This window comes from Microtus pennsylvanicus, chromosome 3, assembly GCF_037038515.1.
Source record: "Microtus pennsylvanicus isolate mMicPen1 chromosome 3, mMicPen1.hap1, whole genome shotgun sequence".
NCBI classification, from domain to species: Eukaryota; Metazoa; Chordata; class Mammalia; order Rodentia; family Cricetidae; genus Microtus; species Microtus pennsylvanicus.
The window spans coordinates 481287-506220 of record NC_134581.1 but is presented as its reverse complement, the minus strand read 5'-3'; the positions used below and the strand labels follow the sequence as shown (position 1 = coordinate 506220).

General features: G+C 43.0%; 1 protein-coding gene across 7 annotated transcripts in view; it reads right to left on the bottom strand.

Moving 5' to 3' along the window:
- The window catches only part of Fyco1 (FYVE and coiled-coil domain autophagy adaptor 1), a 66407-nt gene that overhangs the window by 39575 nt on the left and 1898 nt on the right, over positions 1-24934 (bottom strand). For 3 of the 7 annotated variants that reach the window (XM_075964013.1, XM_075964014.1, XM_075964019.1), the window contains exons 2-8: positions 17950-18090; positions 13369-13484; positions 10263-10369; positions 8479-8604; positions 4331-4437; positions 2943-3086; positions 100-190 (exon numbers count right to left, since the gene is read on the bottom strand). In XM_075964013.1, the coding sequence (XP_075820128.1) occupies positions 100-190; positions 2943-3086; positions 4331-4437; positions 8479-8604; positions 10263-10369; positions 13369-13423 (630 nt within the window). In that variant the 5' untranslated portion in view covers positions 13424-13484; positions 17950-18090. Of the gene's footprint in view, positions 1-99; positions 191-2942; positions 3087-4330; positions 4438-8478; positions 8605-10262; positions 10370-13368; positions 13485-14239; positions 14323-17079; positions 17122-17949; positions 18091-24934 lie in introns of those variants that run through there. The other 4 variants (XM_075964016.1, XM_075964018.1, XM_075964017.1 and 1 more) reach the window with 4 other exon arrangements.

The window sequence follows — 24934 nt, the reverse complement described above, 5'->3', positions numbered from 1 at the left end:
AACAACAAGTATTTGAAAGGACTACCCTTGAGTTGCTAGGGAAAAAGACATACCTTGGCCACCCTAACAGTCTGCTAACCCCAGCCTTCCCGACATTACCTGCAAATAGTTGCTCACTAAACTGCTCATGCTGGAACTTCGGCTGGGAGGTTTCCACAGGTAAGCAGAAGAGCTGGTGGTCAGCGTCCTCCTGTGGGGGCACAGAGCAGACAGAGGCAATGGTGCTGACAGTTACTAGGCAACCATGTGGCGGTAGGATATGGTCTGGATATCACTTGAGTATGTCTAATAAAGGGTTCTATGCTGGCCCTTAGAATGGTGGTACTGAGAGACAGTGGAACCTTTAAAAAGTGTGGCTAACATAAAGCCTTAGATCAATGCTATTTGAAGGCACTATGGGACTCTAACCTCCTACTATTTGGGACATATGATCTCTTACTTCTGCATAAAATACACCCCATCTCCTCTTCACAGGCCACCTACTCTGAAATGTTAGTCAAGGCCCTTGCCAGAGCCTGGACCATGTTGTTCAGGCCTTCCGCCTCTAAAACCGTGAACTAAACCAGTCTGCCCCCTTGCACCCAAAAGGAAGACTTTCAGACTCTTTTTTTTTTAATTTAAAGATTTATTTTTATGTGTGACGGGGAGGCAGAAGAGGATATGATATTCTCTGAAGAGTGGTTGTGAACCGCCTGACATGGGTTCTGGGATCTGAACGTGGGTCCTCTGGAAAAGCAGAAAGAATTCCTAACTGCTGAGTCATGCCCCCAGACTAAAAATGCCTTTCCTTTATAAAGTTAGTCTGCCTCTGGTTTTTCATTACAGTACTCCATGGATGGATCCTAGACGGAGCACCATGGGCTGGTGGCAGGTACTCCATTGGAAGGCATGGGAATGAGAGATGGTCTAGCAGTTAGAAATGCTTGTTATGCAATCATGGAGGCTGGAAGGCATGGGAATGAGAGATGGTCTAGCAGTTAGAAATGCTTGTTATGCAATCATGGAGGCTGGAAGGCATGGGAATGAGAGATGGTCTAGCAGTTAGAAATGCTTGTTATGCAATCATGGAGGCTGGAAGGCATGGGAATGAGAGATGGTCTAGCAGTTAGAAATGCTTGTTATGCAATCATGGAGGCTGGAAGGCATGGGAATGAGAGATGGTCTAGCAGTTAGAAATGCTTGTTATGCAATCATGGAGGCTGGAAGGCATGGGAATGAGAGATGGTCTAGCAGTTAGAAATGCTTGTTATGCAATCATGGAGGCTGGAAGGCATGGGAATGAGAGATGGTCTAGCAGTTAGAAATGCTTGTTATGCAATCATGGAGGCTGGAAGGCATGGGAATGAGAGATGGTCTAGCAGTTAGAAATGCTTGTTATGCAATCATGGAGGCTGGAATTTGAACCCCAGCACCTATGTGACAAACTATGGATCCCAGACATGCCTGAAATCCCATCTCTAAGAGAGGTGAAGACAGAGAGATCACTGGGGTTTTCTGGTTTCTAGCTTAGAGGAGAAAACTTGAGTCTTAGTTTCAGGGAGAATGGGTGTAAGGTAATAGAGCGTAACTGGTGCCCTCCTCTCACGTCTCTTTACATGCACTCACATGCACACAAACAAATGGATCCAAATACTATAGTTTCCTTTCACTGTCAAAAAAAAAATCCCCAGTAAATACAATTTCCAATTTTTAGTTCAGTTCATAGGAACACTGCAATCTAACCTCACTTTTACCCTCCAGAATTAACCTATAGTTACTGAACTGTCAAACCTATCAGTCCCCTCAACCTAGCAAGGACCTCAGTCAAGAGTGCCACACAACCACATGTGTGTGAGGTATGAGGGAGGATGGGGGAAGGAAACTCTTGGTAGATTAGCACCGCGGAAAGGTGGAACAAGCCTACTCCATCAGAGGGTGTCACACCTGGTTATGGTTATTCATGCAGTAGAATATTCTACACCGTGGGTCTGCTAGGCTGTAAATATTTTCGGCTTGTGAAATAAATAGTCTGTATCACAACTACTCCTGCATGAAACCTGTCACAGAATATGTAAAGAGAGGGGCAAAGTTGCTTCACATAGTGCTATGGTTTGCTTCTACCCCACAGCCACAGAATTGCAAGCGTAAACACAAGTAAAACTAAACAATGTGAAATGAAAAAAGGAAGTATGAAATAATAGCTTTCTCATGATTTACTGTGTATAACATTTTGAAAAAATATATATAACAGCCGGGCGGTGGTGGCGTACGCCTTTAATCCCAGCACTCGGGAGGCAGAGGCAGGCGGATCTCTGTGAGTTCGAGACCAGCCTGGTCTACAAGAGCTAGTTCCAGGACAGGCTCCAAAACCACAGAGAAACCCTGTCTCGAAAAACCAGAAAAAAAATTATATATATATATATATAAAACATACTATCATAAAATATTTATGAATATATATACATATAGTAAAAATAAAGCCTTGCTATTGACATGCCTCAACCATGGTGCTGTGTTTACTTTTGGAAAGGAAGAAGGAAAAAGATAACATCAGAAAGATGGGGTCTTAGTTAGAGCTACAGTATTCTGTTTAGATCTACAGTATTTTGTTTCTTTAAAAAAAATAAAATATCATACAGAAGAAAGAAACCCTACACAATTCAGCCTGAAAGTTTTCCCTTTGGAAAATATGGTTAAGTTAAACTCAAGAAATAATGACAGAATGTAACCCATTGAACAACAACAAAACCAAACCAAAACCAAAATCCTACCACCAACAAAAAAACCTTATGAGTCAATTCTGAGATAAATGAATAAATAAATAGGGACAGCAGAAAAAAACAATCATGAAGCTATATGTAATTTACTGAGTAAGAACAATTTCTGGGCAGATGGGTGACTATCTTCAAACCATTGAACATCTCTTTCCTTTTCTTTTCAAAGAAAGCAGTTCCCCAAAATACCTAGCAAATGTCGGCCAGGCGGCATCCAGGTCGTAGCCCCTTGATGCTAGATCAAATTGAACCTCAGTCAGCTCATACAGTTGGCCCACAATGTCAGAGCTCATCTTTGGCTTCAGAAAGGGGCTTCTTGCATAGTACCAGTCACTGTAGAAAACACACACTGTGTAAATTGAGGAGAAACAAGGATAAGCAAAGAATAAATCTACTCAAGACCATCCTGTGTGGTTCTGCCTTATCAAACCCAGTAACTTGTGGTACTAAAGCAAAAAACAAGCAAACCATTTTTTTCTTTCACTGCTGGACCACCGGTTCTTAAATAAGCTTTCTTTGCTTAAAAGAAACTGCTGCAATGATCTAGATTATTATTATTCATATGTCTTTCCTCCAAAGAATTTGAGATATTTAAATCTTTGCGACTTGCCAAGAAAGGGCGACTGTAGGAGACAGGAAAATTTCTCTGGGAAAGATAACCTCAGTTTTTATTCCTTTCACAGAATCCAACAAGACACACTGGGCTCATTTCTAACTTCTGTTCAGACATTAAAAGCAAAGGAGTACATGTCTATCCAGAAATGTTATATGTACATTGTTATTGTGGTTTATCCATCTCATATGAAGCAATAATAAGTTAAAAAGATAGTACTGATGAGTTTAAATAATTACTTGTTTCATATTTGTGGTCTGTAATGCTGACTTGTTTAAGGTAGTCTTTACAAAATACCTACAACAACATACTCTTCAAATCAAATGTACAAATGTTTTTAACTCACAAGTCTGACAAACTGGTAAGAATGTAGATCAGTCTTAAAGGTGTCAAAATAAAGCTAAACATTTGACTTATTTTTTAATTCTTTCATTAACTTAAATCTCTAAGGAGAGGCAGAGCAGAAATAGAAAGAAATGCTGGGCAACTCAACAAGGTTTGGCTGGTGAGGCCCCGTTCCGCAGCAACGACCCTGATGCTCCCTCACCTTCCCGCACTCAGGACCACCTCTCTCCTTTTCTGACTGTTTCCTGGTGAGGCTGCAGACTTATGAGGTGCAAATGCTGACAGAGGGGCAACCTGGCTCACAGCAGTCACCCTTCAGTCCCCAGGGAGCCTGGCTCTGTGGTAGGTGGGAGCCCAGACTGAGTAAAGGAGAACCACACCGGCAATTCTTGTGGGAAACACAGGAACACTGGCTCCAAGCTCCAGGATCCCAGTTGAGCATATGAGAGAGCTAGAGAAATATTCCCCCTTTTCACTCCTTTTACCCCACATGCTCAAAGACTGGTAGGAAATACAAAGAATAATGACTATCCAAGAAACCGGAGGCACTGGCCACTGACTGACATAATTTCTGTTCATTGGTGCTATGGGGTTAAGCGCAGCATAGTCTTGCAATTACCTGGTCACTTTAGCATTCATGAAGCACTGCTGCAAAGTGTCTGCCAACCTCTGGTGCACCAAAGAGTAGCGAATGAAAGCTCTGCCTTTTCCCAGAGATGTTCGGAGCTGAAAACAGATCACAGCGAGATGAACACTTGCACACAGAGGAATAGCAAAAGCCACCCATAGGACAAAACATGTGACTGTCAGTCTAGAGTAAAGCCTGAAGTGGGCGGGCTTCTCCCAGGCCTCTATCTGAGAATACTCTGCAGCAAACGTGAAGAAAGACATACGAATGAGACTCAAACGCATGTACATTGAATGGAGTCACCCTTGTTCTTCTTCCTATCATTATCTCTGAGTCAGACAGGAAACTCCTTGATTTAATCTGGAGTAAGGTGTGGAATCTGGAGGTAACTGAATGGCTCCTCACCCAGAAGCTACACGAGGAAGGGATGGTAAACTTGGTTGGTACTGGGGGTGAGGCTCATGGAGAGAGGGGCCTCAGGGGCTTGGTTTGAACATGAGTAGAAAGGGGAAGAATAGAAAGGGTGGAGTGGTATAAGTGGAGCTCTGTAAAGGTTATGGCAGATGTATAACAGTTCTCTTTGTTGCCAAAAAACAAAACAAAACAACAACAAACCAGTTTCCATGTATCTGTTTATGTTTTCCTAATTGGCTGGTTTCTTTTTAGATAACCCAACTCACTGCATTTAGTCAATGTGCTATGGATGAGAATAGGGCTTTCCAGAAGTCCTGTCACTAGGAGAAGTCATAGAAAAGCCCAGGTATCCACAACTCTACAATGACTTTGATGACAAAACCATGTAAAAGCAGGAAGGGATCCATCTGAGGTTTAGTCACTTACAACATGGCATGCTGGGCAGACTCTGCAATGAGGCTGCAATGCAGGGCCCCACTAGCTGTTGGCACATGACAGCCAGAGCAAGTGGATTAAAGAGAGCTGCCACAGAGGACACCTGGGACAGGTTTGAAAATTAAGATTTATAATCCTAATCCATCAATCCCAGAAGTAGTCAGGCATTCAAAACACACTGAATCTACTGTAGGTATCTTGGCTCTGCGTAGAGAAGGCAGGGCCCACACTCAGAATGTGGTAGGAGAGGGATGACAGTAGTCTGGTCAAAAGGGTTCTTACTATTCTCTACTGGACTGAGACAGGAAGTATGTGGCACACCAATAAGGCACCAATAATGCTGTAAACATCCCAGTAGCAGCTAACATCTTTAACTCAGAGGTATTTCTGACTTTGAATCGTTCTTACTGATGACTCAAGAGGAGCAGAAGGAGAGGGAGCACCAGCAAGGAACTCAGGACCGCGAGGGGTGCACCCACACACTGAGACAATGGCGATGTTCTATCGGGAACTCACCAAGGCCAGCTGGCCTGGGTCTGTAAAAGCATGGGACAAATCCGGACTAGCTGAACATAGCGGACAATGAGGAATACTGAGAACTCAAGAACAATGGCAGTGGGTTTTTGATCCTACTGCACGTACTGGCTTTGTGGGAGCCTAGGCAGTTTGGATGCTCACCTTACTAGACCTGGATAGAGGTGGGTGGTCCTTGAACTTCCCACAGGTCAGGGAACCCTGATTGCTCTTCAAGCAGATGAGGGAGGGGGACTTGATCGGGGGAGGGGGAGGGAAATGGGAGGCGGTGGCGGGGAGGAGGCAGAAATCCTTAATAAATAAATAAATTAAAAAAATAATAAAAAAAGAAATAATATGAGGTGATTTTAAAAGAGATGAAACCTCATGAATGATGGACGTCATAAGACATTTCTCCATGTATCATCACATGGCTTAAACGGAGGCGGGCAGAAGACTGACCGGATATAAAACACTAAGGGATGCTTCCAAATAGTAACCCCAATCGGTGTTTAGAGGACAACCTCGATGTCAACACCATGTTCACTTTCTCCTCTAGTGAGTTAGATGACAACAAAGTGCTTAGTGGGGACAACTGGGCTGCCAAAAACAGCTAGGCAAGGTGGCCACCCACATACCCCAAAACTGGAGTAATGGTGGAAAATAATCAGACCTCTGCCCACAAAACTACTCTTGTCTGGCAGCTCTCTGAGCAGGAGTGAGTCCTTATTCCTCCTACATGACAGTAAAACTTCTTAAGTGGTAACATTTGAGGTCATTAGCGGAACAGATGAATATAAAGGAGCTAGCTACTTACTTTAAAGGGACTTTATAAATGTTCTTCAGGAAAAGAAGAAAAATTTCCTTTGTACTGAAAATGAAAGCAACTACATACCCCCTTTAAAAAATGTTTTAGATCATAGGTCAGCTTTTATTACTCAATTCGTGGCATTCTTGGCATCCCATATATACCACGCTGAAAATTACACACACAATAGCAGCACAGGATGGGAGACCTGCAAGGAACATGGCTGCCTCTGCTTTAAACCAGACCACTGTGCCATGAGCCTGGAGCAGAGCTGGCCCACAACACCTCTAAAACCTGCATGAGCAATCCAGAAGTCAGCACACAGCTTTCTTAACTTCTTTAAATTCTATCTGCGTGGCCTCAAAAGGTCTGAATGCATTATGAAGAGAGGAAAAAAAAACAGCTAAAAAGTAGATTGTTTCAGAAAACACTCATGACCCTAGGAATGAAGACTATCTTGTTATTAGACTTCACTTGCCCAAAGTCATACAACTAAAGGCTTCAGCGATGATAAAATGGGTGAGAAATGGGAGAAGAGGGTGAAGTGGGAATCTTTCTAGATTTCTGATATATTACATACTGCTCTACATCATGAACTTGGGTTTCTCGCCAACCTCACAAGACCAAACCACACCATAGTGACATTAAAGATACAAGCAGGACAAACACTTCATAACTGCCATCTTTCCTTACTTGCCTAGAGTCAGAAAGTGCAGCTGGCAGAAATCACTGAGAGCCTCTGACGTCGGTGTGTTTAATACTGTTTCCATCCATAAGAACAAACACCATAGCTGGGCAGTGGTGGCGCACACCTTTAATCCCAGCACTTGGGAGGCGGAGGTAGGTGGATCTCTGGGAATTTGAGGCCAGCCAAAGGGCCCGTGGGCTGACTTTAAAGTGATTTCATACTCGGCAGAGATGCTGACAAGACAAAATGCACAAACTTTTCTAGCATTTCTCTAAATTTCGGGTCCATAAACCATGTATGTGTGTTTCACTTTTGGGTTGACTGGGTTGATGAGAGAGGAATCACTGGGATAGGGAAAGGAAAGAGGTATGAAGGAAACCATCTGAGGTTTAGGCACTCACAATACTCACCACACGGTGTGCTGAGAAAACTCTCTATGGACCTTAACACAGGACCTTCTGGGGCAAAGCACCCAAGATACATGGATTAAAGGGACTGCCACAGAGGTCTCCAGACAGGATTGCAAATTAGGATCCACAAAGGAAGAAGGGTGTGTAGTGTGGTGTGGTGTGTTTGTATTTCTTTAGAAGTTTGTAGTAAACCCAGGGGATAAAGGAAGTTACTTAGCAGCTCTGTATGATAAGAAATATCCTTGAGACCCTACCTTACTCTCCTCACTTCAAATCTAAGTTTCCTGACCAAACTGCTGGAAAAATAGTAGCCCGGAAACTTTAAATTTTTTCGGGCTTACATTCATTCATTCATTCATTCATTCATTCATTCATTCATTCGTGTGTGTGTGGTATGTGTGTGTGTGCAGGTCATGTATGTGTCATGGCACACGTGGGGAGGCCAATCTGCAGGAGTCTGTTCTCTCTTTCAACCATGTGAGTTCTAGGGATGACACTTTGGTGGCGAATGCCTTTACCTAAATAATTGTCATGTAAGTCCCCTGACCTAGCAACTCTAGAGAAAATGATTTTTTTAAAAAAGGGAAGTAGTGTTACACAGGGTGCCATGAACAGACTTTCCAGTGTGGATAGCCCAGTTGGAAAGTAACATTTAGGACCCAGCCCATTTCTGCTTAGTCCACTCTCAAGTAGTTTCCATGAGTCTGAATCATATAACAGGCACCCAGTGTGCCTTGACGAGATTTCTTGTCTTCTTGGCCACCCATAGACTTCATGCTACATCTAGCTATTTCTAGAAGAGGTGTCCACAAAGAAGGGTTTAGGCAGGCCAGTGTTAGACAGGTATTCTTCTCTTCATGGCTTAGTTTACCTCAGAGATGGACTTGACAAATCGGATCCCATCATTTGCTCCCTTCACCTTGGCTAGGCAGGCACAGAAGTAATCCCAGTAGTCCTTCTTGCTACCCAGGAGGCTAGCCTTCTCCTTCTGATCAAACTGGGCAAAAAAGGAACAGAGAGGGAGTCTGAGCCCACAGCTATTCATGCTCTATTAACACAATAAATAAAACTAGTTTCCTGGGAACAGGCACTGAGGGAGGTCGCTTGATGGTCTTACTTTAATTTATTGGCAAATCAGAGTATGTTAATATCAAAACAAGAGTGTTTTAATTCACCAACTTTAGATGTGTAAACTGAGGCTAGTAAATACCAGCTCAAGGTCATATAACTAGCAAGATTCAGGAACAATAGTTATCCCAAAAGATTTATCTCTTGGTACTTGCCTAGCATATACAAAGCCTGAGTTGTGGTTCCAGTATAGCAAGCTAGATTGATTAATAGAAAAAGAAAAGAAGGGAGGTAGGAAAGGAGGGAGAAAAAAAAGCAAGAAGGAGAAAATGAAAGTAATGAAAGGCAAAAATTATCATAGTTTGGTAGAAAACCTCCAATATGATAAGGAAATTCAAGTGAAGAGTCTTATGTTAACATTCAGAGTATTAACTGTACTGTAACTTAGGGAACTGAGGCAATGACATTTTACCTATTACTCAACTCTCAAGAGCCAATACAATCTTAAAATACATGGAAAATTCAAATGAATGTCAGTGTTGAGTACTTTCAAATTCAAAATCAAAATGGGCTTACCTGGAAAAGAAATAAAACAAAATAAAGTGAACTCTCATAACCAGCTGGTGTCAAAGAAACAGGTGGAGGCATAAAGTGAGTTCCTCCATGCCTGTCTTTATTCCTGGTGGTTCTCTCACCATGTGTCCTTTGGTGGGATGTGATACCACAAAGTATGGTAGGTATCCCTGGTTATGGAGTAAGATTTAAATCTAGCTAATAAAACAAAACCCAGAAAAAATAGTAATACCTCATACAATTGTAAAAATAACTGCAGGTCCATTTCTTTCCTGCCTATTTCAAAAGTATGCACTTCCTAAATCAGCAGAGCTGTCTGGGTCAAATTAAGCAGACACAAAAGTCACACCATGAAAATGTTGAAAGAATGTGGCCGGGCAGGTTGTTGGCAGAAGCCTTTAATCCCAGCACTTGGGAGGTGGAGGCAGGTGGGTCTCTGTGAGTTCAAGGCCAGTCTGGTCTACAGAGCAAGTTCCAGGACAGGCTCCAAAGCTACACAGAGAAAACCTGTCTTGAAAAACCAAGAAAGAGAAAAAAAAGAATGTTTGCCTGACTAATCCTGATTCGGCCAGCTCCACAGTAACCATGCTTGAGGAGCAAGGCTCTGAAATGGGCCTTAGATGGTCTTCCAGAGTCTGCACTCTTGGAAATCACCTTTATGCCTGGCTTGTGTACATACACTGTGTCTTCTATAAGGGTGACACTACAGGGTTCAACAGGTTCTCAAAGGGTGTAAGTAACCCTACCCTACAGTTAAGAGCTTTGTTGGACAGGCCTGTTACTTGTTTTAACATGGTTTAAATCTTAGGGGAATATTTTCAGTTCCCAGAACGTGCTGACTTGCACAGACAGGAGGACTAAGCTCTTACGACTGCTCTGACTCTTGGTCTTACCACAAGGGCTTAATTGCTCCACTGTGCTTTCTGAACCACATCCTGGAAACCAACAGAAGTCACTCACATAGGGAACAAAAGACTACTGTGACAAAACCAACACATGACAGATGCCACTTACTTGCAGAAGATACTCAAGTTTATAGGAAAACTTGTGCAAGCTGGTGCTGTCATCTGTGATCGGTTCTCCTCCTTCTTTAAATTCATTGCTTAGTTCTGTCACTGCATCTTTAAGACAACAGACAGAAACATGTGACTAGAGACACATACATGTTTACTTTACATTTCAACAGTCCTAAAATTAGCATGCATCTGAGATGTACTGAAAATTAAGTCTGAGAAAGCAGAAATAACACCAGGAAGCACTAGGATAAGTGGTCAATGGTGGTCACCTTAGAAACACACATCCCCGTGAATCCACTACCAAGCTAGCACTATACGTATACACAGCCAGTTACCAAATGGTTGCTATGTGGATTAATCAACTGCAGTGTCACAAAACAAGACAGACTTGGGACAAAAAAGAAAATGGCCAGGATAAAGTCTGCTTTGCTTTGTGATAAAAAAAACAAAACAAAACAAAACAACAACAACAACAACAAAAAAAACCCATCCAATACTGGGTATTCACAAAGTAAAAGTATTTATTTAACATTTTAGCAGCTCTGGATTGGGATTCATATCATATGTGTTGAAAAACAAGGCAATACTTTCTATGCAATGATGCATTAAATGAGAAACATACCTAAAAACAAGGCATCAGTTTTGGAAGTTCCAAATGGTGGCCTCTAGCATTTAATAGTTTGACATTCTGTTTCATAACTTGCCCCCACAGGAATTAAACCATACCTAAAAGACCGCTCTTTGAAGACAGCATTGAGTTCTTCTCAGGGTGGCCATGACTCAATCAACCTGTCACTAGACCCTAGAAAGGTTCCATTTCTCTTCAACAGTGGGAGCCAAGTTTCTAGCACAAACCGTAGCATTCACTACAACCCTATCAGCACAGGTTAAATGCAGGTTTCAGAGCATCAGCAAGTACAAGTAACAGTAACAATGGGTGCCCAAGAGGGCTCAGACCTTTACATGTATTTTTCATTAGTAGAGTGTCTGTTTTATTTCAATAAGCCAGAGATGTTATGCAATATGCATTCTAATTTTAGCAGTAAGAAAGATGAAAAAATTAAATACAACATAGAATCCAGGAAATCTCTTATTATCATCCCCATTTTAGGATCCGGCTGGCGAAAAGCAGAGCTCTAAGCAGAGGCTGGTCCTTTTACCTCTCCAGTGTGCGCATTGCTTCCTTTGTTGACAGGATGTAGGTTTCAAGATTATTGAAACAACTGTGAAATTTCAGTGACGCTAATACAGATTCATAAAGCTTTCTCTGAAAACTAGCCACCATGACATAGAAAAGACCATTTTGTGGTGAAACTTCTAAGAACCAATGGCAAACACAGATTTGCACAAACTGTCATTTATTTTCTCTGTATGTCTGTATAAATTAAACAAAAGAAAACAAAAATGAACGTCTAATGTGGTCACATGCTAAGACTGATGGTGTATAACCCCAAGCTTTGTTCCGTACTGGTTCTGTGAGAGTAAGAAAGTCAGATACTCCACTGTAAAAAATGGTAGCAGCAATGGCACCTACCTCATAGGACCAAACAAGAAGAGTCCGTAAGTTACTCCCAGTATCATGTATCGGTATACACAACGGTTTCTTATGTACATGAAACACCATTCAAAATATGACTCAAAAAATATTGGATTTTACTGCATTTCATTTATCAGAGTTTTAAATTAGGGATGTTCACCAACATAGTGCTCCAAAATTGCAAAATAACCGAGAAAACTACAAAATATAAAAATCAAAATCAAAATCTGGAACACCTTTCAGATAATGGACACTCAACATGCATCAGCCATGAGTGATGGAGGAAGGTCATTGGCTAATAAAGGAACTGCCTTGGCCCTTTTTTATTGGTTAGGACATAGGTAGGTGGAGTAAACAGAACAGAATGCCGGGAGGAAGAGGAAGTGAGGTCAGACTCGACAGCTCTCCTCTCGGGAGCAGACGCCTCAGCAGAGACGCCATGCCCCGCTCCCGGGCAGACACACGCGATGAAGCTCCGACCTAGAATCTTCCCGGTAAGACCGGTGCTCACAGATTATTAGAGATGGGTTGATCGGGATATCAAAATTAGCCAATAAGGGCTATAGCTAAAGGGCCAAGCAGTGATTAAAAGAATACAGTGTCCGTGTAATTATTTCAGGGCATAAGCTAGCCGAGCAGGCGGCTGGGGTGTTGGGGACGCAGCCCCACCGCCGCTCTTATTACTACACATGAGAGGTCCCAAAGCACTGTAAAGAGCAACTCTGAGAAAATGGGTTGGACCTTGTTGGGTTTTGATCTCCGATGCAGACTATGGGCTGCACTGAGGCTATCCCAGACCAATAGCCGTTACTACAAGATTTCTACTTGTTTGTCAAGTTCAAGCAATCAGGAACTGTGACCTCTGCAGGCACAGCTTACAGTAAATGTGCTGGAACTCCAGAGGCTTACAAAAATCAACCCTGGCAGAGTGGGGGATGAGAAACCTACTAAAATCTGGTCCTTGGGAGACCATCTAAAAGGGTAAAACTTGGGTTTCTGCAATCCACAAAAATGCTGTTATTCTGCCAAGGTCTATCTAGCTTCAGGTCTGTCCGCTCCCCTCTCTTGCCTTTCTCCAATGGGGAGAGCCACAAACCCAAGTGACTCCCTTAGGAGTCCCGGAGGTAGGAGGCCTGGTACTAAAACACATGGGACAATGGCCACCAGTGGCCAGGGCTGGTGTGGGGAGATACAACATGAAGCCTTCAATTACCTCATCTGCCTTCCTGCTTAAAGAGAGGAGAATGTTCCTTTCCCTAAAAGCCTAGCTCACCAAAGCCCAGCAAAGGCAACTAAGCAATTTAAAGCACCAGTAACTGAAACCAGCCCCAGTCCTCCTAGTGTTATCTGATTTTGTTCACAAACCAGAGGTGCTGCTCTGAGAGGAATGTGAGGTGGGTGAGCCCTCCCAGCTGCACAGAGGCTGGATTTCTGAGAACCAAATATTTCAATACGATGTATACTGTGTGTGGAAAAGAGGAAAGGGCTGAATTCTGACCATCAACAGCCAGGGCACAGGTCCAAGTTCCTTAAAACAAAGCCCAGTTCACTAGCCACTCAACCAGACCTTGAAGATCACGGATGATCCTCTGGAGCTGGGTCTCAGCACTGCTAGAAGCCATGGTGTCCCCCTCTCTTGGATGTGTCACTTCAGTCAGCAGTGGTCAGACTTCATGCTGGCACCTGTACAGGGAAGAGGCCACAGTTTAAAAAATGCAGAGAACCTTTTTGTGTGAATCTTGTTAGAAGGTACTCTCAGGTCTGCTTCTGACATACTTATATTCTGACACCATGACATGCTCTAGGTTGTTCTGCTTGGCTTTTTTGTCAACTTGACACAGCTAGAGTTATCAAAGAGGGAACCACAAGCATGAGAATGCCTCTAATGACTGGCCTGTGGACAAGGCTCTGGGGCAGTTTCTTATTTAGTGATTGATGTGGGAAGGCCTAGCCCATCCTGGCCCTGGATGGTGTAAGACAGCAGGAGGAACAAGTCAATCAGCAGCACTCTTCCATGGTTTCTGCTCCAATTCCTGCCTTGACTCAATGTCTGGAGAGTTTTAAGATAAAATAAGCTCTTTCTTTCCCGAGTTGCTTTTGGTCACAGTCTTTATCACAGTAATAGAAATCCTCACCAAAACAGACTTAACAAGAAGCAAGATCAACTTAATAGCAGAGCTGGTTCTCTCTGAACTGCCCACCATGTCTCTTGGGACAGAACTGCCTCATATTTGATTCTCAGAAAAGTCTCCAGTGAACCCCTTACCACTTCCCACAGAGTTCAGACCTGCTTATTTCAAGTTCTGACATCCCTAAACCCTGAGGAGCCAGCTCTGTTCAGAGCCATTTTTTTCTTATTTCTTTCTAAGGAACAGTCAGAAACTTCTAGTCAGGCAATGTTGAGGGGTTGGAGGGGGCAATAGGTAGGGGATACATACCCTAGGACTTCTGACAGGGACAGTCTGGCCTGCCCAGTAGAATGTGGCTCCTCCACTGTCAGCACTTTGAGCCTCTTCTGCTCTGTGTTCCGCTAAACCCGAGGGTGATACTCCCTGACCTGTCTGTCACCCAGGAGCCTACATAGCCCTCCCTCCAGTCCAGGGACAAGGTACTATTTTAAGCTCAGTTATAGTTTTCTCCAGCTGGAGAGTCCCCTACTTAGGCAGCTGTTAATGTCATTTAAGGACATGGTAGTGTTTGAAGATTAACAAAAAGGAATGTGAACACCTGAAAGGAAGTTATGACCATGCACTTGGACATTGAAGCCTTTCAGAAGCTTTAATCCACCCTTTAGGTATCCTGTGTGAAGGTGCAATGTCTGCTGTAAGGACACTAACAGCCACATTACTGACAGCCTGTCCAGGGCTCTGGTTCATATTGTACACAGAGCACTTTACTTGTGGAAATCATTATGGTAAGGTAAACACCTTTCCTGTTTACAAAGGAAAATCAGATGTTTTGTAACATAAGGCCCAGGGCCACTGGGTAGAACTGACTTGATTAATGTTCTATGTGATTTCAAACTTGCTGAACCCTTAGGACAGCACAATCATCATTACAGTACAATGACTCAACACTCTACCGGCTCCTAGGAACCATCTTGAACTTCAGTGCTTCCCAGTAACATGGCACCCGGAGTGTCTAACATGTGCCAGCTCTCTCACTCATTCAGTGCTATGGCTTCCTTCTGCTTCAGGAGGTGGGGCAAGGAAGCCCTGGAAAGGAAATGGCCCTAGCCATTAACAACTCCAAATATTTATAAGCATTCTAGTGACTGGTCAGGCCAGCATAGGCTTGTCACTGAACAGATGCCTAGGGTCTATTTTTAATTCACAAGCCAACACAGTTGTGACTCAGTGGAAACACACAGAGCTTCTCAGGCCCAAGAAGAAAGAGCCAGGCACTCAGCTAGACCACAGTCTCACGAATGCACGAGGGTTCAGGAGTTCTAGAAACACTGTCTATAAAGGCCCCCTAAAAGTATTGGTACCATTTATCAAGGATAATAGACTGGGGACAGGAGTGGTTTATGAGAAGCCTGCTTTCCATCCCAATGTTTCCCCCAGGTCCCATGCTGAACACAGAGACCAGGTAGGGACCAGTCATAGCACCAGAGAAGGCCAGAGCCTATGCTTAGTCAGCCTCTTCACACAAGGCCCAGGCAGACAGTCTCTGTCTTAGTTTGCTTTCTATTACTGTGATAAAACAGGAAGACCATCCTGGGTTGTAGTGGCTCACACCTTTAATCCCAGTATTGAGAAGGTAGAGGCAGGTGGTTCTCTGAGTTCAAGGCCAGCCTGGTCTGTAGAACGAGTTCCAGGACAGCTTGAGCTACACAGAGAAACCCTATCTTGAAAAATCAAAAACCAGACCAGACCAGACCAGACCAGACCAAACCAAACCAAACCAAACCAAAAACCCCTATCAAGACAACTTATGGAGGCAACGGTTATTTCAGCTTACAACTGCAGTCTATCATGAAAGGAAATCTGAACAGGAACTTGAGATGGAAATCCAGAGGCAGGAACTGAAGGAGAGGTCATAGAAGCACACCGCTTACTAGCTTGCTCCTCATGGCTTGCTTAGCAACTGCTTTCTTATTCAACCCAAGACCATTTGCCCAAGGGTGGCAACTGCCTGCAGTAGGCTGGGTCTTTCTTGCACCATTCATTAAGAAAATGCTCCTATAACTTGCCTCTGGGACAATCTGATGGTGACATTTTCTTTATTGAAGTTCCCTCTCCCCATGTAACCCTGGCTTGTGTCAAGCTGACAGAACAAACAAAGAAACAGAAAATGAACTCTAACCAGGACAATCCCTATTGGTGGGGTAAGGATGACTCTGTATCCTCCCCATTTACTTGTGGCCCTATCATCACCCTTTATTAGATGCTTTGTGAAGGCAGAGAGCCTCATAAGGTACAGTCTAGTTTTGTTGAAGCTGAGCTATTGTGCTGGCTAGTTTTACGCCAATTTGACACAAGTTAAGAGTCATCTGGGAGGAGGGAGTCTCAAATGAGAAAATGCTTCCATAAGATCAGGCTGTAGGCAAGCCTGTAGGACATATTCTTAATTAACGACTGATGTGAGATGGCCCAGCTATCTGTGAATTACTGGTGCTGGGTTCTGGAAGAAAACAGATGAGCAAGTCAAGAGAAGGCAGGAAGCAAAACTTCTCCATTGCTTCTGCACAATTTCCTGCTTCCTGCTTTGCCCGAGTTCCAGTCCTGCTTTCCTTCAGTGATGAACAGTGATGTGGAAAAATAAGTCCCAAGTTTCTTTTGGTCATGGTATTTCATTACAGCAATATTAATCATAAGACAGAAACTGATACCAGGAGTGGGGTTATTGTTTTGACCATGCTGTTTTGGGGAGGTCTGTGGAAGGACTTTGGAACTTTGGGCTAGAAAAGCCATTGAGTGTTGAGACTTCAGTGGGCTGCTCTGTAGGCACTTGGAAGACAATGCTGATGATGGAGGCTGAGGAGAGTCTGTTAAAGACTCTATTAATGCCATTTGCTATTTTGAACCAAGAACCTGTGGTTCTAGTCAGCTGGGGCTGAAGTATTGGCTGTGATTAACAAGGGATCATCTGAGAGACTCAATTTAGAATCTCAATTTAGAAAATGCCTCTATAAGATCAGGATGACGACAGATTTGTAGGGTACTTTTTAAATTAGTGATTGATGTGGGAGGGCTGCAGGCATTGTGGATGGGGTTCTGGGTTCTGTAAGAAAACAGGATAAGCAAGCCAGGAGGAACAAGCCAATAATCAGTACCTCTCTGTGGCTTCTGCATCAGCTCCCACTTCCAGTTTCCTGCCCTGCTTGAGGTCCTGCCATGACTTCCTTTAGTAGAGGACTATAATGCAGAAGTATAAGCCAAATAAACGCTTTCCTCTTCAAGTGGCTTTTGATCATGGTGAAATATCATAGCAATAGTAACCTTATCTAAGAAGCTATCTACCAAGGAGAACAAGAGAAAAACATCTGGTATCCTGACAAAATACAAGTGGCCCATGCAGGGCTATGGATAACAACTCCTGGGTACTTGGCAATAAAGAGAAATGAATCACAGAAATTACAACCAGGCATTGAGCCTTCAAGGTGTTCTGAACTTAAAGAAACCCCTAGAAAGGCTAAATACTTTATGCTTATGTTAATACAATGTTTTTGCAAAGAGAAATCAGAATACGTGTTGCAGAAAATGGAGAACAAATGGGTATAACTGCAAAAGGGCAGGTGATGGTGGAGGAAATGGAACAACAGTGTTCCATGTCTTGTTTATAGTGGCAAGTGCCAAAATTCACATAATGAGCTGGACTTGGTAGTATAAACCCATAACCCCAACAGCTGGGAGGCTGAGACAAGAGGACTGTGAGTTCAAATCTAACCTGTTCTATATAAACAACAGGGCTATACAGCAAGACTCTATCTCAAAACAAAAACCAGAGGGCTGGAGATATAGCCCTACTGGTAGTGCTTGCCTAGGATGTTCAAAGCCATGGGTTCAAAGCCCAGAACTGAAAAACAAACAACCAACAAACAAACCCAAAACCAACCAAACAAAAACAAAACTCCCCAAACATCAACAATAAAAAAACAGGAAAAAAACCCCACAAACCCCAATAGTAATAAATAAAAACTCACCTAACTGTGAATTATATCTCCCCTTAAAGTAGTAGTGTGATAATTTTTTAAAACATGACTGAACTCACATAGGGACAATTTGCTTCTTTATGCTGAAAGGAGTGAGTGACAGACTCTCTGTGATGACCACCGAGTTGCTACCTGAAAAGAAGCAGGTAGAAGTGAGGCCAGATGGAGGTATAGTGACGATAAAGGTTACAGCTTTCCTGCACCACTTACTTCATTGTTGCCAACCCAGGGGATGTGGTTTCCACATGCACCCTGATTTCATGAAGCCCATGGCTGTGTGCACAGGCAAAATAAGGGCTAAATGAGGTTGAGGTGCATGCTTCTGGGGGAGGGGTGCAGGGGAAGGAGGTAAGAACAACCGACTGTGGCTAACATCCAGGCTGAGGATGGGACCATGTGTGTATCACACAGCCCACTGAATTTCCTGGATTCTAGCTATTTGGAATCTGGCCTTAAGGAAAAGATATATGTAAACTAAACCAAGATCTTGGCACACGGAGGCTGTATCAACACAAAAATGGGCTCCTGTATGATTTTGCAGCTGAGCTGGGTGTGGTGGTGCACACCTTTACTCCTAGCATTCAGGAGGCAGAAACAAGTATATTTCTGTGAGTTAGAATCCAACCTAGTATATATAGCAAATTCCAGGTCAGCCAGGACTACATAGTGAGACCCTGTTCCAAACAGACAGACAGACAGACAGACACAACAACAACTAAACTTTGTGGTGCTTGACAGCTGCTGCCCATTGTTCATGGCACAACAACTTGTCCATGGCATTCTCTATGGGACCCGATTTTGGTTGTACTTGGTGGGTATCAAGTTCCCATATCACAGGATGAGCTGGTCCCCACCACTGGTTTCACATGCTGATGTTCCAGAGTTTATGACAACCTTCCTTTTTTTTTTGGTGGGTGTTTTTTTTAAAATTTATTTATTTATTAAAGATTTCTGTCTCTTCCCTGCCACCGCCTCCCATTTCCCTCCCCCAGTTAAGTCCCCCTCCCTCGTCAGCCCAAAGAGCAATCAGGGTTCCCTGCCCTGTGGGAAGTCCAAGGACCACCCACCTCCATCCAGGTATAGTAAGGTGAGCATCTAAACTGCCTAGGCTCCCACAAAGCCAGTACGTGCAGTAGGATCAAAAACCCATTGCCATTGATCTTGAGTTCTCAGTAGTCCTCATTGTCTGCTATGTTCAGCGAGTCCGGTTTTATCCCAGGCTTTTTCAGATCCAGGCCAGCTAGCCTTGGTGAGTTCCCGATAGAACATCTCCGTTGTCTCAGTGTGTGGGTGTATCCCTTGCGGTCCTGAGTTCCTTGCTCGTGCTCTCTCTCCTTCTGCTCCTGATTTGGACCTTGAGATTTCTGTCCGGTGCTCCAATGTAGGTCTCTGTCTCTGTATGACAACCTTCCTAATGCTATGACCCTTTAATGAAGTTCATATTGTGGTGACCTTCAAATGCTTTAAGCTATTCAACTTTCTGGCAAAGAAGCGACTAAATACATATAAAAATCATTATTTTTTCCTAGGACCAAGTACTGAGTTTCTGGACATGACCAAGGTATTCTTTAGAGATAAGGATGATCTCTGATTTCCAAATGAACGCTACACCTGCCCAAATGCCCTACATGCTATACACATCACATACAATATATTAATTCCAAATTAAGAAACAAAGATACTCCCTCAGCCTAAAGCTTTCTTATACTATGGTTCAAATGACTAGTAGTCACAGAGTTGCCTGCCAACCAGCTAAGGTGTGACTAACACAGTATCTGAGGAGCCATACCAAGAGGAATCATAAGGGGAGGTTCTAGGATGTGGGGAGTCAACCTTGCCATGCTTTCCTAAGACAACAACTAAGAAATGACCCAGACAGAACAGGGTATAGCTGGATTCCTCCCCAGTCCCAAACAAAACGAAACAATTGTAAATTCCACTTTGATCAAAAGAAATAAATGATGTCAAAAGGCAGCTGGTCTTTATGGAAGAATAAACAGCCTTGACCTGGTTCAGCACACCCAGCAGTGTGTATCTGGTCACAAACCACAGAGATAGGCGCCTTTGATTGGTACCTGTACCTTTCAAGACCAAGAGGTCCCACTGGCTTGAATTGGAAACTGTCTGTGAGCAGGCAGGCCGCCCTCATCAGAACTCCACTAAGAGACTATGGTACTCTGTGGGGTTTCCTGGGCCCAGCACAGGGGCAGGCATTACAGCACATGTGAGCAAAGGTTCATTGGGTGACCCAACTCCTTAGACCTACAATTAAAGCCTTTCCTAGCTACATGCCTGAAACCCTTTTCTGAACCCTCCCTCTAGCAATCATTTTTTTTTTAAAGAGGGAATGAGGATTTATGACATTGCCAATCTTCTCTTGGCCCCATCCCTCTCAACAATTATAAGGAGTTCCTTAGTCATTTCCCTAAAGCACAAACAAACCAGCCACAATTTGGCCCATGGATTCAGAACAGGGTCAGAAAGATCTGAGCCCAGGACAGTTGTCTTGGACTTGAGAGAATCCAGGTGTCTTATCTATTTTTATTGCGTTGGTGTTTTGCCTGTATGTATATCTTTAGGAGGGTGTCAGATCCCCTAGAATTGGAGTTACAGACAGCTGTGAGCTGCCATGCGGATGCTGGGGACTAAAACTGGGTACTTTGAAAGAGCAGCCAGTATTCTTAACTGCTGACCCATCTTCTAGTCCCTCCAGGTGTTTTTTAAAGAAAACAGACAGTGGCTCCAAGGAAAAGGCTACATCTGTTCTTGGGGCCAGAGCCATAGTTCCACTGCTGGAAAGCCCAGAGAAAACAACTAGGAAGTAAGGATGAGACACTTTCCCAGAACTACTTCAACAATGAACAATGGATTGGCCCCTAACAAAGATACATGTCACCAAGGTGAGGGAACGGCAGATGGCAAAGGCACAACCTCCAGGGTCTTTGCTCGACCAGAATGTCGAAGGGTCAGTGCAGATGACTGCAATTTAAGACACTGTCCCTCGTAGTTACTTTCCTCACTGCTAAAAGACACTGGACAAAATCAACTTAAGGGGGATTGATTATGGGTTACAATTCAGGCAGATATATTCTATCATAGCAAGGAAGGCATGGCAGGATGACCTGAAGGCTGGCTGGTAAGCATTTGGAAAGCAGAGTGAACAGGAAATGAGCACCTCGAGTTTTGCCTCAGGTGTTCTACTTCCTCCAGTGAGATTCCACCTTCCAAAGGATTCACAACCTTCCCAAACAGCTCTGTCAAGTAAGGGATGTGGGTTGAAACCTATGGGGTACACGCCACATCCAAACGACAGCAGCCACTAAGCCTGGCCTTGAGGAGGCTCAGGTAACCTCTGGTGCTAACAAGTAGTATTTTGGGGGCACAATTATTAAGGAAGAAGGTCTCATTCAGGAGTAGGAGTGTCACAACTGTGAACAATGGTGGTGGTGGGGAATCTTGGCTTTTAGGAATTTAGAACAATGGAAAAAAACACACGTTTCCATGTCTTATAAATGAGAAAAATCATTTGAGGCCTGATAAATACTTTGATGAAAACAAACTATCCAGTGCTCCCTATTCTAAGCCTTTGTTGCAGAGTCTCATTCTTCTTCTATGGCTCTTTGTACTATTTATATTACGGTACTTTACCTGTTAATCATTATTCTTCCTACCTGTCCTATAACTCCATTGTTAATAGTTCCCCAGTCCCTACTATAGTTCAGGTATATGAAGAATTCTCAGTAAGTTACTTACCAAATAAATGAGACAATATAGATCTTCAGTACATAAAGCAAACAAAACCTTGGGGAATTAAAATATGCCAAAAAATAAATAATAATATTTCAAATAGTAGAAACAATCTAGACATTTGTCCTTATACAATGGATAAGCATAGTCTTGATTCCTCAAGTTACTTACCAAATAAATGAGACAATATAGATCTTCAGTACATAAAGCAAACAAAACCTTGGGGAATTAAAATATGCCAAAAAATAAATAATAATATTTCAAATAGTAGAAACAATCTAGACATTTGTCCTTATACAATGGATAAGCATAGTCTTGATTCCTCATCAAGGAAATTTTTACAACAGATGGAGACCACTAGAGAAAACTACAACCAATTTAAATGTAAAGTTCTGGAGCCCAGTTCTAATGGCTACATCTACAAAACAACTCTTGAACATAAGGCTCAGGGTACATTGTAAGAGGCACGGGATTTGGGACTGTGTCTCCTAGCAATGTAGAAGCTACACCAAGTTTCACCAACATGTCTGCTTAAATGTGAGCTGAAAAAGCACAACAACAAAGAACATGTCAAAGTGGGCATGGGAAAGCCCATGAGGCCTCAATTGTACATACTACAGGCAACTAGAGAATGCTGAGAATGGGGGAAACAGTCTTTCCCAGGGAAGAACATACCAATTGGTTATTCAATACCAAGTAGTCAGGCCTGAAAACATTCACATGAGTAATGTCATTCAGACTGAGAGGGTTATATTTAGGAACATATGTCACGTAACAACAATCAATGAAAGAAGAGGTCATGAATTTGAAAGACAGCAAAGAGGGGTACAGTAGAGGGTTGGGAGGGAGGAAAGGGGAAGGAAAAATGTTGTAATTATATTGTAATCTCAAAATAAAGTAAAAACCAGAAAAAAGTTCTACTTCTTCAATTTTAAAATGTTTTCTTGTTGAGCACAAATTATGTGCATAAAAAAACCCACCATGTAATTGTGGAGATTATGTTGCCCTTATTGTGAGACTCTTACAGAACTACTATTCCAAGAATGAGTGGAATAACATAATTCAGGGATGGACTAGGAGTATGTCCTCTACCCTAGTCTGCATAAAGACCCACAATGTTCTGAGTGCTTAGGGGATTTCTGTAAGACCTGTAGTTCATATCTCAGTCTGGGACATATGGTCCCATTTTCTGGGGTGACAGGACTGTACACTAATCTTAGCTGTGTTGGCCTGAACTACCCAGAGTCAAGGCTCTAGCACAAGTCTCAATGCGCTGTGCCCTTTATCAAGACTGAGCTCTGCCTAATGCTCCCTAAACCTTCCCCAACCAAATCCTCTAGTCTTTCTGGTCTTACTTTGGACAGAAAGAAGTGTGTATCACAGTTTGTTCTCTAAAAAGTCTTCCTCAGAAATCAGTACTTGATCCAGAACAATAATTAGTACAGCCACTACTGGTCCCCAGTAACCTAACCTCCTTTTTAGGGCAGTGTTGTGTCTACTACCTGGGTCTTTAGTAGAAAAATATCTGCAATTAAATGAAGTTTTGGTGATAGGTCTTGATCCAATTTGATCTGTGTTTTTTGTAAGGGGAACTACGAACACATAAAACTCTACAGACATGTGAGTATAGTGAGAAAGTGACCAGATGCAAATGAAAAGAGGCCTCAGGACCAGTCAAGTCTTTACCTATGACCCAGAGTTGTAGCAAAATAGGTTCCTGTTGTTTAAGCCTAATTTGTGGCATTTTGTTGTGGTGGCATAACAGGCAACACATTCCCCAGAGTCATTTTCCATTCCCAGATGTGTGGATCTAACAATATCCACTAGGCAGACTGGGGTGGGGTGGTATCTGGAGTCTAGGTTCTGGTGTGTCTCTGGGATATGACAGGAAAAGAATAAAACCAAGACCCAGGGTGGCTGAAGCTTGAACAAGGGGCAACTGACATAACCCTTTCCCTTATCAGGCATAGGTGAGTTCTATCCATTTGTACCCTGTTCAGACTTTTAGACTGTTTATGTGAACTTTATTATTCAATAAATAATGTGATGAGGATCATGGCATGGTTAGATGAGACTCAATGTACATTTAGCTCACTTGAAGTTATCTGACCACTTTGTATCCTGTTTTTCAGATGTAGTGTCGGGGGGGGGGGTGAGGGAGGTAACCTTTATCTTCTTTCTCATGAAGATTAAGAATTGCTATGCTTGGAGAAGGTAGAAAGGGAGAGAATAGATGTTCACAATGGCTAACTTTGGCTAAGATTTAAAGCACCTTCTCTATGTTCCTGACCAAGTCTTCTGTTGTCCTGGAAAAAAAAAATCCAGGGCTAGTTGGTGGGGTAGCATATGCCTTTGATCCCAGCACTTGGGAGGCTGAAGCAGGAGGATCTCTGTGAGTTCAAGGCCAACCTGGTCTACAAAGCAAGTTCCAGGACAGCTAATGCTGTTACATAGAAAAACCCTGTCTCAAAAAATCAAAACTAATACCCATCCAAGGCTATAGCTTCAGCCTCAACAAATTCTTTACAGTTTCATTTCAACTGACCATCACTAGTTCCAACTGTACAGACGTACAATGAATCTCTTTGGGAATTCTGCTCTTGGCCTAGCTTCATGCATATGAAAAGTTTGCTTGGAGGGTTCTTTTGGGTCAAGGTTTTGGGATGCTAAGAAATCCCTGAACGTGATGTCCCCCTCAGGCCAAAGGTGCAGTAACTCAGGCTACTGGTTGGGTAGGCCAGCCCATAGGTATTGAAACCAACCACTAGGCCACAGTATTAGTAATGAAACCACAGATTCTCTTATCCTTTTTCTCTGACCACAGTGTGCATATATTCTCATCCTTACCACTATGACCTGAACCAAATGAAAATGGTCCCTTGGTGCTGTTCAAATGCCCGAGAGCCTCAGGAACAAAAAGGACCATTGGTGGCCACTATAAGCACCAGGTTAAGTGGCTCCCATGTTGGGGAATGGGAGTTGGATGAGCCATGTTCTTAGGGTGATATAGACACTTCAGTTAATTCTAGTGACTCATCAAAAAGTAACTAGAAAGTAGGCAGTATTTTTCCATGTGTAGACCCATAGAAACATCCTAACTTCTACCCTACAGGACTGTTCAAATTGAGGTTCAAATGCTACTTGAGAGAAGCAGGAACATAATAGCCACATAGGTGATCAGATGTCAACATGAACACAGACAACTGTCCTCTGCTTATCGGTACCTCTG